The sequence below is a fragment of the Apteryx rowi genome, unplaced genomic scaffold (genome assembly GCF_003343035.1).
Source record: "Apteryx rowi isolate R43461 unplaced genomic scaffold, aptRow1 scaffold_156, whole genome shotgun sequence".
NCBI classification, from domain to species: domain Eukaryota; kingdom Metazoa; phylum Chordata; class Aves; order Apterygiformes; family Apterygidae; genus Apteryx; species Apteryx rowi.
The window spans coordinates 1,225,850-1,240,679 of NW_020447819.1; the positions used below are offsets into that span (position 1 = coordinate 1,225,850).

General features: G+C 37.3%; 1 protein-coding gene across 2 annotated transcripts in view; it reads right to left on the minus strand.

Annotated features, from left to right (window-relative positions):
* Window positions 1–14,830, minus strand: part of RORA (RAR related orphan receptor A) — a 238,314-nt gene that overhangs the window by 106,758 nt on the left and 116,726 nt on the right. For both annotated transcript variants that reach the window (XM_026059343.1, XM_026059342.1), the window contains exon 4: window positions 14,484–14,513. In XM_026059343.1, the coding sequence (XP_025915128.1) occupies window positions 14,484–14,513 (30 nt within the window). The remainder of the gene's footprint in view (window positions 1–14,483; window positions 14,514–14,830) is intronic.

Here is a 14,830-nt window from a genome sequence, read left to right on the forward strand (position 1 = left end):
TGCTGTACCATTTAAAGCATAAAGGAGAAGCTCAACTACTCTGCATTGAACAGGATCTTCTGCCACTACAATCAATAGCAGTTTTGGTACTGACTTCAAAGGGTACATAATTTCCCTCTCTTCTGTATGCCACTCCACCTCTCTTTGCTCATCTCTTCTCTTGGACAGGAAAAGTCTTGTGAGGAGAAACAAGTGTGCAGCAAATGATGGACATAGAAAATGAAGCCATTAAAGGAATGATTTTATGAATATGATGTGTTTGGAGTATGGACAGTGTCAAATCTAAATAAGTAGCTGCTGTTACATGTGGATTCCTACCCTAGGCGTCTTAAGTGCTTTTGAAAGTTTCTAAGGACTTTTGCTCCAATCTTGCAAGCTGGCCATGCTTAACTTGGTGCATCTAGGAAGCCCCATGATGAGTTATAACGGTGCTGGAAGGAAGCATACGTTTAAGAGCTTTAATGAACCAAACAAAATCTGCCACCACTCAGTTCTTGTTGCCATGCCTTTATGCAGAATTTGTTGCTCTTCTTACCTAATGCGTGCAAATACAAAGAATGTGTACATAACATTTAGATAAACGGTAACTGAGTCCTTTCCTCTTTTTCTTCTCTCTCTCTATAGCTCTAAGACTAATAACAGTCATAATAGAAATAAAACCTCAAAACTATTTGGAACAAAATGTGTAGCAAACACACAAAACCATCAAAAGGGCTGTCCACTTAACTGTTCAGTGATTATGAATTGGAAAACAGCAAAAGCTAAAGGAGAAAAGATTAATTTGTGCTAAAATTATTTAAATAGTCAATTAAGAACTTTTTCTGGATTCATCATACAGCAAGGAAATAACCTAATAAAGGGAATGGTTATTTTTGGGTATGCCATTCAGAACTATCATACTGAATTAATCTTTTTTTTTTTTTTTTTTTTGGCTTTGGGTAAATTATTTTTGCACCTTGGTAATTTATCCATTTAGTAATAGAACCATTTTTTTTAATAACAAGTGCTTAGAAGGAAGGTTTTGGGTGAGGATAAGCAAAGAGACAGGAAAGGGAATAGGAAGAATGGAAAAATACAGGTACTACAAACTTTTGTAGTGGATATTAAAGTTTCTCAATAATTGCTCAAGCCCACCAGCGGGAGGGATCCATATTAAACTAATACTATTTGCTCCCTAGCCAAGGTTCTCTGTGGCTCTTTCCTAAGGTTCCCTGTTAGAACTGGCTGGGGATTTTTTGGTGACAACAGTCTTTGTTGGAAAATATGAGCTTGTCAAAGACTAAACATTACACAGGAACTTACACTACAGTTTCACCAACGATGGGATTTCATATTAAAATCTGCTCCCAAAACAGTTGACAGTGAGGTGGTGAAGTCATACGAACAGGATGTGGGAATTTAAGGTTCAAGTATCTGAACTGTCTCATTCCAGCCCAGCTCTTAAAGCCAAGTCACCACCATCTCATGTGAAGGACTATTCACTAGGCTACTGACCCTATTCTGAGTTAATGAGGGCTTTTCTAACCTTCCTCCTGAAAACTGCTGAAAAAAAGATGAAGACTATTTCGGTTCAGTATTTGTTGAAATATCAAAAGCTCTGTATAACAGGAAAATTATTTTCAACCAACCTTTAGTACTCTGCATGTAAAATATCATCTTTTTGGATGACCACTTTACTTGCACTTTTTCTTCAAAGACCAGGCAAGCAGGCAACATAGGGAGGGAAAAGGAAAAGGGGGTCAGGGTAAAAGAAATGTTAAGAGTTTAAACAGGAAACTTGCCTTATCTATAAAAGCTGTCTCTGCAGCCAGCAAATATCACACCTACAGATCTGTTAAGTAACAGTAACAAAGATAAGGAAACAGTTTCTTCAGACAAACAGTGGTGGGAAGGATGGTTATCAACTGATGACTATATCTAAAAGGAAATCACTAAATGGCTTTGGTCATATACTGGCTTTCTGAAACCAGAGGTTTCCCTACCCTTGTTGCACAGAGATTAAATAAAGCCTAATTTGAATTTCCAGCAAACTGCAAGAACACCACAAGTGTTGTGAACTGCCTTTTGAAGTCAGTGGTAAACACCTCAAAAAAGAGAGGAAGTGTGCTTTGAGGGTGTGTCTAGTCTGTTGTTCAGCAAGTCACATTGTTACAACTGTTTAAAATAACTTGCTGCAACTGCTAGTATATATTAACCTTGAACAAGAACCTATCAGACACAGGCTGGAAGCTAAGTCAGATAGCAAAAAAAGTCTCATAATAATACTAGTTCTTGCTGCAGAGTTACCATTCTCTTCTTCAAGGCTTCATGCCTATTTAACACTTCACATCTTTAATTTACTGTTTATATCTTTTACAGTAACTCACTGAAGGTTCAATTCTATTTCCATTCAAGTCAAGGATTTTACCATTAGTGGCAGTAAGGATAAGACAAGAAGTTCAGTGAAGTCCCCAGCTGCATCTTCTTAAAACCATAAATTTTGTTTAGGTGAAATCTTGTTCCTCTGATAAAGTGAACAGTGAATCCAAAATCAGGTAATACAGTAATTTATGGCAAAGTGATAACATCTGGATTCAAGACCAAATCTAGGTTCTGCAGCTATAGAGTCTTACCTTTAACAGGAGGAGACAGTCACACTGGAATTCAAAGGTGTTCAGACTGGAGGATGCAATTTTGGTACTTACTTCTCTCTCTCTTTCTCTATATATGTATATGTGCGTATAAGACATATTTAGGAAAAAATATATTTCAGTATTGTGATGCTTATTTCAATATGTGTGCTAATAACCACATACGTATATGCAAAATCATGCACATTTTAACTATGTTTTTACAGTGCACATATAACTGATTGAAAAGAAATCATTACGGCATTGCAGAAATGACTGTGTGTTGTTTTGTCATACTATGAAAGCAGCTGTATTTCTTCTTCTGTTTTAAATTAAAACACAGCTATTAAAACACAAGAGGAAATTAAAATACTCTTCTATACTAAAATGACACCAGGCACCATATTTTCTGAAACTAGTCTTTCATTTTAATGAAGAATTTTACATATGTAATATATATGTGAGCACAGGTTAGGTAAGCAGATGATCATCTTCCCACCTCACATGCAAATCACAAATGCAAATGTAGAGGGCATTTATGTACTCTTGTTTGAAACTTGACCCAAAGTATTGGTCACTTTGATCCCTACTATTCGGCAAGACTTTTGAAGATCTGTCTTAATCATTCTCCCCAAGAAATAAAGACATAGCACTCTGTTAATATACTTCAAAACTATTCAACTGCTCTGAAAAAAGAAAATGAAAATTGAATTTTAAAAAGTCAGTTTCCCAAATTCCGTTAGGATTGTATTAATTTGTGGCTAACCTGTTTCAGTTCCTATTTTTCTATCCAAAACTTTTTACTTCCTCAAACTGACCCACACTGTACTTTGAAACTGCTTACTTTTTAGGTGGGCATTAATTGCTATACTTCATCATGTTAAGAGACTTAGAGGGAGACAAAGTTCTGACCAGGAAAACTGTTTTTAAACATAAGAGTTTTACACAATGTCATAATTTGGTCATAAGATTAAGAACAGACTATTCAATATGAGTTGGAGTGACTAACCAATCTGCCACAGAGAGATGCCTTATATGTTGCCTGCATGAAACCGTGTCCCTGAATAGGGTGAAAATTTAAACAATTCCAGGTTGATCTTCTCAGAGAAAAGCTGCAATAGCTTCCGATATTTTTACAGTCCTAATAAGGTTAGACATCAACATACATTAAAAAGACCTTTTCAGGTTCAACAGCTGTTTCAGAATGGGGAGTGCAGAAGTCTAACAATGCCTTGTCAAATAAATGAGTCTATTAGAAATGATGGAATCAGCCACTGGTCTCAAAATTTAGATAATAAAATGTGCTTTTTTGGTTCAGATACCAACCTTGGAGACATCCATGTGACTCAGCTTGTTTTAGAGTCATTATAATCCAGCCTCACTATAACAAAAAACCGCAATATTGTGTTATAAAAAACTATGTCATGAAGTGAAAAGAATACGAGCAAAAAACTCTAAGGACAGATCATTCTCAATCTGTTGAAAAAGGGTATCAATGATGTTGTGCATGGGAATAAACCACTTCCTTTGCGAGTAGACTTTTGACATTTGATCTTTGAATAAATAGGCAATCAGACCTAAAGACCATGTTTTAATCCTAATTTTGTAATTATCCAAAACCGAACACCTTGCTGTGTTTGATAGCAACCCATTCACAGAAACAAAGTCCTATCTTTCTATAAAGATGGAGGTGACTTTAAGGAACTGTTCAAATCAAATTGACACAGCCTTGCACCAAGTCTGATCCCACACCAAAGAAATTAGAGGGAGCCTCCCTTTGACTTCAACAGAGATTGAATCAGTCATTTGGAGAACATTATCATCATTATTTAGTAAGTGCAAACATCTCTTAAAAAAACATTGCAAAGAATGTATTCAAAAGGCTTCCAGTGTGCTGATATTTCTTTGCATAGTTAGAGCTACCTAGTCTCAGGCTATTCAGGGCCAAAGTATACCATATTGTACTTTGTTTAATCTCTGTGATCCACATATTAAAGAAGAAAGTCATGAGCAGTGACATTTCTATTCGTTTTCACAGTGGTTGCATTGTAGCATAGCCAGAATGCAAAAACAGACTTGGAGAAGTCTGAACTGTCATTGTTCTGGTACATAAGCGCCTCAAAAAATACTGATTTTAACTTAGCGACTCTACGAAGAATAACCACTATTGCTTTCAGAGTTGGATTAAAGTCTTAAAGTTTGGAGAATATCCCATATTTCGAAGCTTCAATTCAGCCCACAACACAGTCCTCTTCTGCAACCAATGACCATATCAAAATTGTGGATGACTTCCTATAAAGCTGGAAACATTAATTTCAAATAAAAGCTATGTGAGTCCTAAAGATAGGAGGTTTTCAAAAAAAAGAGGAGACCTTTTCTTGCTAGTGTTTTAGGGGCTGGTGAAAGCATGTTTTAGTTAATAGGAATTCTTCCAGCAGCTGCAATAGGATTCAGATCAGACCTATGCTTTCTCTACTAGAGTGCTTTGCACAAGCGGCGTTCATGACTTAACTTCAGTGTTTCTGACATCAGATGAATGCCCTTAGAAATGAATAGATGAGAAAAAGAAGGGTACCAATAATATAAGATCAACTTTCTCGAGAACTGTAAGGTAAGACTTTGTTATAAGAGAACACTGTAGACATTCCTAATGTATTTACTGCTCAAGCCCACTAACAGCTTAAATTTAATTTTGAGCTTTTAACATCTATCAAGACTACCAGAATTTAGGTGTTTAATGTCTGAAATCTAACACTCCCCCAACACTTCATCATTCCTTAGAACATTAACTTCCATAATCTTTTAAATATGGCAGAGAAAGTCACTGCCCATCGGCTACACCTCCCAAAGAACAGAGAAGAGAAAGAAATGAAGTGTGAACAAAATTTGAATTTATTTTTTATAAACTCTATTAACATGTATTAGAGGTGTGGAAAAGGTCAGGATTTACCCTGGACAAAGATCTGCAAAATTTAAGACTACTTCCTTTTTTCTGCCTTTCCTAATTGAGGTTGGTAGGTAACCATAATTTAGAAGTGTTTGACTTACAATCTAACATACACACACACGCACATTTTAGTTCTGGATGATTAACATTTTGCAAACGCCTATCAGTTTTCACTTGGCAAAAATTCATCTGCATCTGTTTGTTGTTATTTAGCTTGTTGTCATTTGCAACCTATTTTGCTATGAAGACACAGAGAAACCTATCTTAAGGTATTCAGCAAAAAACTCACAGTAAAATATGTCCACAATCAATGGTTACAGCCAAAAATCACGTATAGCTAGATGCTGCTCTATATACTAAGAGTGTAACCCAAGAAGAGACCTGACAATAGCTTAAAGTGCAGCTAACAGAGATCCCCTAGGGACGTCAGGGCAGTGCACTTAATTGCCTGTACTATCAAGCTTAGAGAAAATGAAATGTTCTTTCCAACTGTGCCACAGGGTTGGGGCCCAGGCAGAAGCCAAGCGCCTAACTAGTAGAAGATAAGATGCACCAGATTTCTCTTAATTCTGATCAGTGATTCTGTGAGGGCATAAAACATGCATTAACAAAAAGCTCTTCCTGTGCTTTACCCATACCCACTTCTACATGTGCAAAGGGCCAAACAGGCTGCCTCAAAAGCATCACAAATCTAATGGAGAAAATGGTTCACTGCTTAGGCCTACCATGAAAAAAAAGAAACAGAGCATCCATAGATTTCCATCTATATCCTTGTCATAAGTCACACGTTCACGTGCCATCGCTGACACTGTGTATTCTTACTCCCAAGCCAGCCAGAAACATTTTCTAGTCCTTAAAATATATCTTCCTTTCCTCCACTGATCAGCAGGCTAAACTCTTTATTTGAATATGTCACTATCTGTGCCCTAGTATTCAGCATCTTTGCCACCACAAGGAGAAGGCAGCATTCCTCCTCTGTCAAGCAATAAACAAGTCACGGACACAGTGTTTTGTCTTGCAGAGATAGAACTGATTGACTGATGGTGATAGCACCCCCAAAAAATATTTTACTGGGATGGCTTCAAAGTTGAATTAAAGGTACAATATCTAGCTGCTGATGAACAGGTTTCCTTTGGCTCACAGGAAAAAAAAATCACGCATAGCAGTAGTTCAATAAAAGTTTTAAACAAGAGAAAAGCCCTAGATAGTTGTCTTAGGATTCTTCACCAGGGCAAACAGTGCTTCAAGGACAAGTAGGAAAGTAGCTGCTATTTGAGGCAACTTCATTATAAAATCATTTTTAATAAGCAATCTGAACAAAGAGAGGGAGTGCTCTTGCAGAGAAGCCCCCAAGGGATCTTAAGGCTGCCCAGTAAAGTTATTAGGAGGTTACACACAGGGGACCAAACAGCTATTTTATTGGCCTCAGGGGACAGGGTTTAGTTTTCACCTGTTCTCTTTAGGCCTTGATGCTAACAGCAGATCTGTTAACCATCAGTTTTCTGCAGAATCCCATTTTGTGAGGAAACATATCGTTTAGTTACTTCAGCTGGCATACAAAACACATGAGGTGAAGTATACTAAGTACTCATGTCCTAAGTAATTATAAATCATATCATTAAAAAATAAATAACTGTTATTTACCTTTTAAATGCAATTAAGCAAAATAACATAATTAAAGAAATCTTTGGCAGTGAGACCCATGGCTATAAATAAAATGTGAAAAGTAAAATTAGAGAAAAATACAAATTCAGGTCTTGAGTTCAACTGAAGTTGCAAACCTCCGTGTGCTTTTGGAACTTTGGCGAGCAACAGTTCTAGGATATTTTGACATCTTAGAAGCTAAAGAGTTGTTTCCAGTCCCAAATCAGCCTCCCAGTTTCTAACAAGTGATGCCCTTTTTTTAAACAAGTGCTTAGAGCCAAAGATAAGGACCTGATTTCATATTGGATAGGCATGCTATCTCCTTTTTGGCTAGTTGTCCTACAGCAGTAGTGAAGATACAGCAATCTAAGCTCCAGTCAAAGACTTAAGGGCTTGTCAGGACAATGGGTATTTATGGAGGCACCTGAACTTCATGTCACTCCATCACTGGGGCTCTTGTTACATATACTAGGTAGTGAATAGCCAACCATACCTTCCTACGCTACAGTTAAACCTTCCCATTGCAGTGTAAACCTGAAACATGAACTCATCATTCAGCCAGGATTTAAGTCTCATCAAAGTACATACTCCAATATGTCTCTAGACCAAGACCTACCACAAGATGGGTATAGGATTACTCAGAGCTCATGTGTAGGAATACAGAGCTTAATGTAGGAATGAGGGAAGGTATGGGATAGCTGCTTGGTTTGAAATTTCAGATAGCAGAAGGGACTGGTTTACTTCCACCCTTTGCTAATGCAGCTGCCAGCTCATCATGCAAATGCTTTTGTTTAGCATGTAAAAAAGCAAATAGTCCCCACTGATCGTCCAACAGGAGCTCATGTCTTTAAAACTGGTGCCCAGCTTTGGAAACATTCCTTACCTCCTAGAAATTAACAAAATAATAATTTTGGTGCACATATGGCATTCTTATTCTGAATTAAAACTGGCTATTTCTGATTCATAAAAAAAGGAATATTTAATTCAAAATTAGGGAATTCATATATGGATGCCTACTAACTATTTAAGTAAAATTATTCTAGAATAACTGTTTTGGTAAATTGCCAAAAGAGAAGTCCCTAACCTGAAATAAAGGGCAAATAGCTTGGATATTGTTATAAAGCAGTCTTAATCTATACAATCCTTTGGTATAAGTATTTTCTGTTAAGGTGGGATATATCTTGGGTATAAACATTTAAAATAGACAGTTATGAATGTGATACCAAAGTACATCTTTATTTGCATTACGAGCAAACATAGATACCTACTAAAGGACGAACAAAATTAGTCCATGGATCACAAACAGTAGCATTCTCACTGCTGTACCTGTTGCAACAGAATTGAAGAAGCACAACCTCCAGACACGGTTTATGGCAGTATCACATATTAACAGGCAGTGAAACAGAATAAAAAGGAAGTGTCAAAACTTGTGGTAGCTCAGGCAGCAGGTGACAACAAGTGGTAACACACTGAAATGTGAAAGTCCACCAATCCAGTCTAGGTATCAAAAAGGTGTAGCTGCCCTGACCTAATTCTACCTCAGGAAGAAAGGAAAAGTATTCTATATGTATATGTTTGAGACGAAGCCAAACTTCCCAACAGCTTAACTGACCAGATTGCTGTGGACTGAGTACCAGCACATTTTGAACACCATTTTGTAGCTGCCTTTAATGTCTGACTCTCTCTTAAGATATTTAGGATAGAATAGTGGCAAAGAAGCAAAACTAAAATGTTCCATTAGCAACAAGGCAAACTTTATCATAAGGGCAGGAGAGAAACAGACTGGGCTGGTAGATCTTCATCTTCTATCTCCTCTGAAAAGTGACCAGGTTTGGGTACAGGAACCAAGATACTTGGCTGTCTATCACTGGGACTGCCAAAAGAAACACGCTCTTTCTCTCTGAATGATGGTAACTTAGTCTAAGTGCACAAAGTAGGCAGCTGTCAAACAGTGTTGGACTCAGCTCACAAACCTCACACACCCTATATTGACAGTGATCTGTGGGTGTGCCTTCACTGAAACGTTAGTCCTAGTGAGCAGCCCCTAGCTGTGAGTAGCGTGGTTATTCTTGCCCAGGAGAGAGTAACCCACAAAGGCTCCTGGATCCTCACTTGTCTTTTGCTCACACGTGTGTTTCACTAGGAGCAAGGGCTCATGATTCTTTTTTGCTGCAGAAAACTGAAGGAACCTATGAGCTTCCTCCAGTGTGTTGTGGGTACTGTTGTATGGCTTTCAGGGGACACAGACAGAAAGCTGTGTGAAAACATGAGAGCCGCTGGCACTCAATAATCTAGCCTGCATCCTCAGTGCAAGGAATCTGGGTCACTGACCCAAATAAGAGAGACAGCTCTAAGCCATACCCATCACTCTGTACTGCAGTCACGGCTGAGATAACCTCTCAGCTCAAATGCGAGAATTTTGCCAGCAGACAGGACTGAGTTCAAGCAATGCTTGAGTGAGATTCTGGGCTAAAGCAATTAAAAATATACTGGATGTGTAAAACCTGAGTGGTTTATGTAATTTGAGACTAGTCTTTATATCCTGGAAGTAGAAGTAGTAAAAATATATTCTCAGGAAATTTCGTTGTGCCACAAACAAATGCCCAAGTCATGCCCAAAACCAACATTACTTCTGAAAAGTGTTTGTGTTAGTTTCTTGGAGGCTAGACTAATCTGAACGTATACATGCAAAAAATTGTTGACTTGGGCATGAATCTTCCCTCAAATCCCGCAAGAGTTCCTGCAAGTAACTTACTCTATCTACTCTGAAACCAAGACTTTGTAAATGTATGCAGTTCAACAGTAGTTCAAATTCTTCCCTTCCTTCCACAATCATCTCAGGTAGGTATTTTTGTACTATGACATTATTAACTGAGGAAAGGGATAACAGCAGTTGTTTTCACTTTGGCAGTATTTGGAAATGACTTCTGCCTCTACTAGATGGACTGCGTTTGGGAATAGCATCCTTTCAATCAAGAACATTTTATTACTCATCTTTTACATTTCACAGTGCCTCTGGAAGATCAGTAAGAAAACTCAAAAAATCAATGCAACACTTACCTCAGAATATACTTAGGTAAAAAGGATCTTGAAAACAACCGGTGGAATCTAAAAATGAATTCATCACTTCCAAGGAAGGGTTGCAAACCCCACATTATTTTTTCTATCTTAAAAATATCTGAGCAGCAAGTAAGTGAATATACCTGGACCTCTATGCAGATATGAAGTCTAGCTGTGTAATCAAAATCCTTTAAAGCTTTTGACTGCAATTCATTGTAATTCAAACAGCAAGAGAAGGAAGGTTCCAATACATCACGAATTAATTATAATATTAGCCTTCTGGGTACATCAGCAGGAAACATCTCCTTACTTTGTTAGGTAGTCAAGTCAAAATTCATTAAAGAAAGTCAGTGCCTAGGATGCAAAAATGATCTAAAGCAAAATAAGGCAATTTAACTGTGTGATAGCCCTGATACACAAATGGGTTGTTAGAGACCATCAATCTCATTTGCATGAAGCATGGCAAGCTTTCGATTTAAGAAGCCAGAGATGAAATACTACGTATTTCAGGACTGAGTTTTAACCCAAGCCAGGAAGTACTAAATGCTAGGTCCTCTGTAGCCTTTGGTTCCTAGAATTTCAGGTCTTTATGCTCACTGATACAATGATGCCAGTCTGAATCTGCAAAAAGGCTGAAGCTGTGCATCTAAATTAATGCTGACTTTGAACACTTTTCTATTCAGAACATGAAACACACGAGGAAGCGCGTTGTACTGAGAATATTAGTTTAAACTAAATGACCTGTTACTTCAAAAAAAGAATCTAAGCATCAGTTCGATCTTTCTCCAGCCAAGAAAGGACTGAAACACCAGAAGTCCCACTTGGTATGGAAGACGAGATAGGAGTTGGCCTTTGGCCTCTAATATCTGACTTAGCTAGTCTAAAAGTTATATAAGAGGATGATTAACTTAATGAAGTCAGCATGTGAGCCCAAGAGAGAATAGCTCTACAAATAGATGGAAGGTATGCATTTTTACTTCAAAATCCTGTTTAATCGACTGAAAGCAACATCACATATTTAGGTAGATGAAATTCATTCTGTTAGTACTTCTTGGAAGAGTATTACAATCTTTGTTTAAAAATATCAAGTTTTGTAGCTCTCAAATTCTGAAATTGAGAGGATATGAATAAAATGGGTTACACCAATAAGAGTGAAAAACTCTCAGGTTTTTTATTTAGCTAGTGATATTATGAACAGCCTGTGGTTCTGCAACACTATATTGCGCATGCAGGAATACTGAATTACTGTTTGATTCAGAAATGACCTAAGTACCTATCTTCAGCACAGTAGTTTAGTTTCAGTCAGCAAAACACATTTATCAAAGACTGATGCCAGGAAGGTGTTAAAATAAACCCCAAACCTCAAACAATAAAACTGTGAAGAACAAAGAAGTGGAGACAGAACACCACTGATTTCAAAACCTATACAATGAAAATGGCCATTAGGATGATGTCTGAAAAGGGTTAACCTGATGCTTCAAATGCACAATGTATCAAACTTTCTCACAACATACTCCACTAATTAAGTCAAAAAGTCATTATAGTCCCTATTATACATAAGTGCTAGATTATAATCAACACTCCTAGATGCTATACATTGTAAACTTGGAATGACAAGACTTCATCCAGGTTTCTAAACAGAAGTGCAGACAACATATATGTACACTTCAAAAAGTGTTTTTAAGAGTGCTTTTGAAATTTCTTTACAGAAATCCTACTTCATTTCACTTGATTTGGATATGTTTTATTTATTGTTATGATATGGAGTGATAAGCAAACTCAAGGTAAAGAAACTTGACACCAAAAAACTCTGCTGGTCATTTGCATTTGATGAGCTCTATAACTCAACAACACAGATTTGATTTGTAATTTTTGCACCTAAGTGTTTACATATAATTATATTTGTTTCACGCTATTCCAGAACTGTGTATTTTGATCTTTATTTTTTCTAAACAATAATAAAAATTTTCAACACAATACAGAAAAAATGTCTATTGTGCGTGATGTCAAGGTGTCAAAGACGCACAACTTACATCAATTCTTGCTCTGCACGAACTAGTCATAACAGGGATCAGTTCTAAAAGAACTTCAGCCAAAACTGAATGAAACCTCATATATATATTTTCTGGCAAATGTAGTCTACATTTTCATCATGCCAATTACCACACATTGCTCCTTCTATTTTAATCCTTTCTTAATGGGGAAGCTTATCTTCCCATTACTCAGGGAACTTTCCTGTTCATGCTTCAGTGATTGCATGAAAACTGATTAACAAATTGGGAAACTACTCTTTGACAGTTCTCTTAAAATAGCACAATAATAGTTCTCACTTAATATAGAAGATGCTGGGACCCTAATTTCTGCCTTAACTAGACTGAAGGCCATAGATGGTGAACAGTAGCTAATCATCTAATACAGTTGATGAATACTTTTTTATTTTTTTTTTTGCTTTTACAATAGTTCCCAAAGATAGAATCCACTGAGATATAACGATGACAATGCTTTATTAGCCTGGCATGGCTTAAGAAAGCATCTCCTATGCTCTTTAGGTCTGTGGCTACTAGTTAATTTTTCTTATAAAAAGTATTGAATACTGGAAGTGGAGATGTGGCTCTCTCACAGCAGGTCAGCATGGCACTGCTGTATACAAAATATATAGGGTGGTTTCTGCTGATTTTCAGGTGGAATGTTACAAACCACCATTTACAGTCACTAGCCTCTATACAAGAGAGGCCCAGGACTGAACTAGCATAAATACTGAATTACTTACCACCTCTAGAGAGGGTGGTCGCTCCAGGCCAGGGTTGAGCTCATGGGCAAGGCTGTGCAAGGAAGCTGTCTGTACAATGCCTGGCCTGCGGATATACAGAGGACTTCAGTCTCCTGTACTGTCAATCTCAGTCAGCATGAGCTCAAATATTCACCAAAAATCTAAGGGTCAAATTCTGCCCTCAGATGCCTATGTGTAGCTCCCATTTAGGACAATGGAAACTATATATGCATACATCCAAAGATGATCTCACCCTAAAAATGCATTAAGTAGCAAGCCCACCTAAGCAAAGGAGCACCATCATGCTCTAAAAGAAGTTTGTGACATTTAACATGTTTCAAAACTCAGATCAATCAGCTTCTCATCTGAAGTTCTTACATCAATTAACTGTATATTGTAACTCTGTAAAGTAAGATTTCCTAAGTGGCGTATGATATCAAAGTGAGATTTTTTCATTACATGAATACTTTAAAACCAGGGATGAAATAAAAATGAAATTAATGTAAGATACTTTATGACACCACTTTTACCCTATGACGCTGTTGTGAACATAATTGTAATGCAAATCCCTACTAAAATGCATATATCATTTTAAGTTTTGTGCAGCGTACCATCTGTTTTGTTAGAAGGCTTTTCTCAAACTCTAATAACCTCAGCTTTCTCCTATTCCATGAATACTTGAGATGATAGGCAAGTACAGTTTCTGTGCTACCAGTATCAAAGAATCTCAACATCTCTCTCCTTCAGCTATAAAGCAAATCCTTTTCTTGGCATTGTGCGGATATACAGTAGCTCACTGCAGAATAGATGAGAGCTGATCCCCAATAACGGCCTCTCTGAAGAAGGGGACTCAGAGTAAATGTACATGCAAGTCAGTGCACACATCCACATCCACTTCCAAGGTTGCCATTTAGGAGGACTTTTTATCTATATGGTTGAGAGCAAAACGGTAGCCTTCTCATTTCCACCCAGGCCTCCTTAAGCACAAGCATAAAATGCTCTATCTTACAGATTAATGCACAGGAAGGGACAGAAGACTTTCAATTAAATAATCTCTTTTTATTTCATTCATACTGCATATACAACAGACATATAAAAATACACCATCCTCCCCACTTGTGTTTTCTGGATACATTACATACCAACTAGCTGTGAGGTACATGTATAAGAACAAGGAATTATGCCTTTTTTCTTCACATCTTTCTTTTCCTGCCCTCTGCCTTAACACATATGCACATGCACACGCACACATACACACACGCACACATTGTATACTTGTTTGGATGACATTTCAAGCCAGGACTAGAACCACTCTAATGCAGAATACCCACTAGAATTTTTTAAACGGAGCCTGCTCAGACCAGACAGATGCCTAATAATCTGCAAGCTGCAACACATTCACTAACATGAATTCCATTTGTAAGAGAAGGCCAAATCAAAAGATATTACTTACATGTATGAGTCTTCTTCGTTACAGAAATACCTGTAGGGCAGAAATGATACCAATGTTAGCAAAGTGATCACCATGTAAGTTCTATTGACATAGATTTCATTGTTCAACTCTTTCACTTCAGACACACAGCAGCCACTATAAAAGAGGAATGAAAATCACAATGATGTGAATGTTAGAGTGAGTAGGATCTCCCTTCTTTGCATGCAGACTTTAACGTTATATTCTCTCCTTACACCTCATAAATAAACGTTTCAACATGTATTACTTAAATTTTGTTGTTGGAATACCTACCTATGGGATGCTGTTTTAAAACAGAAGCCAGTATAAAAGGAAGATAGTGACAATGC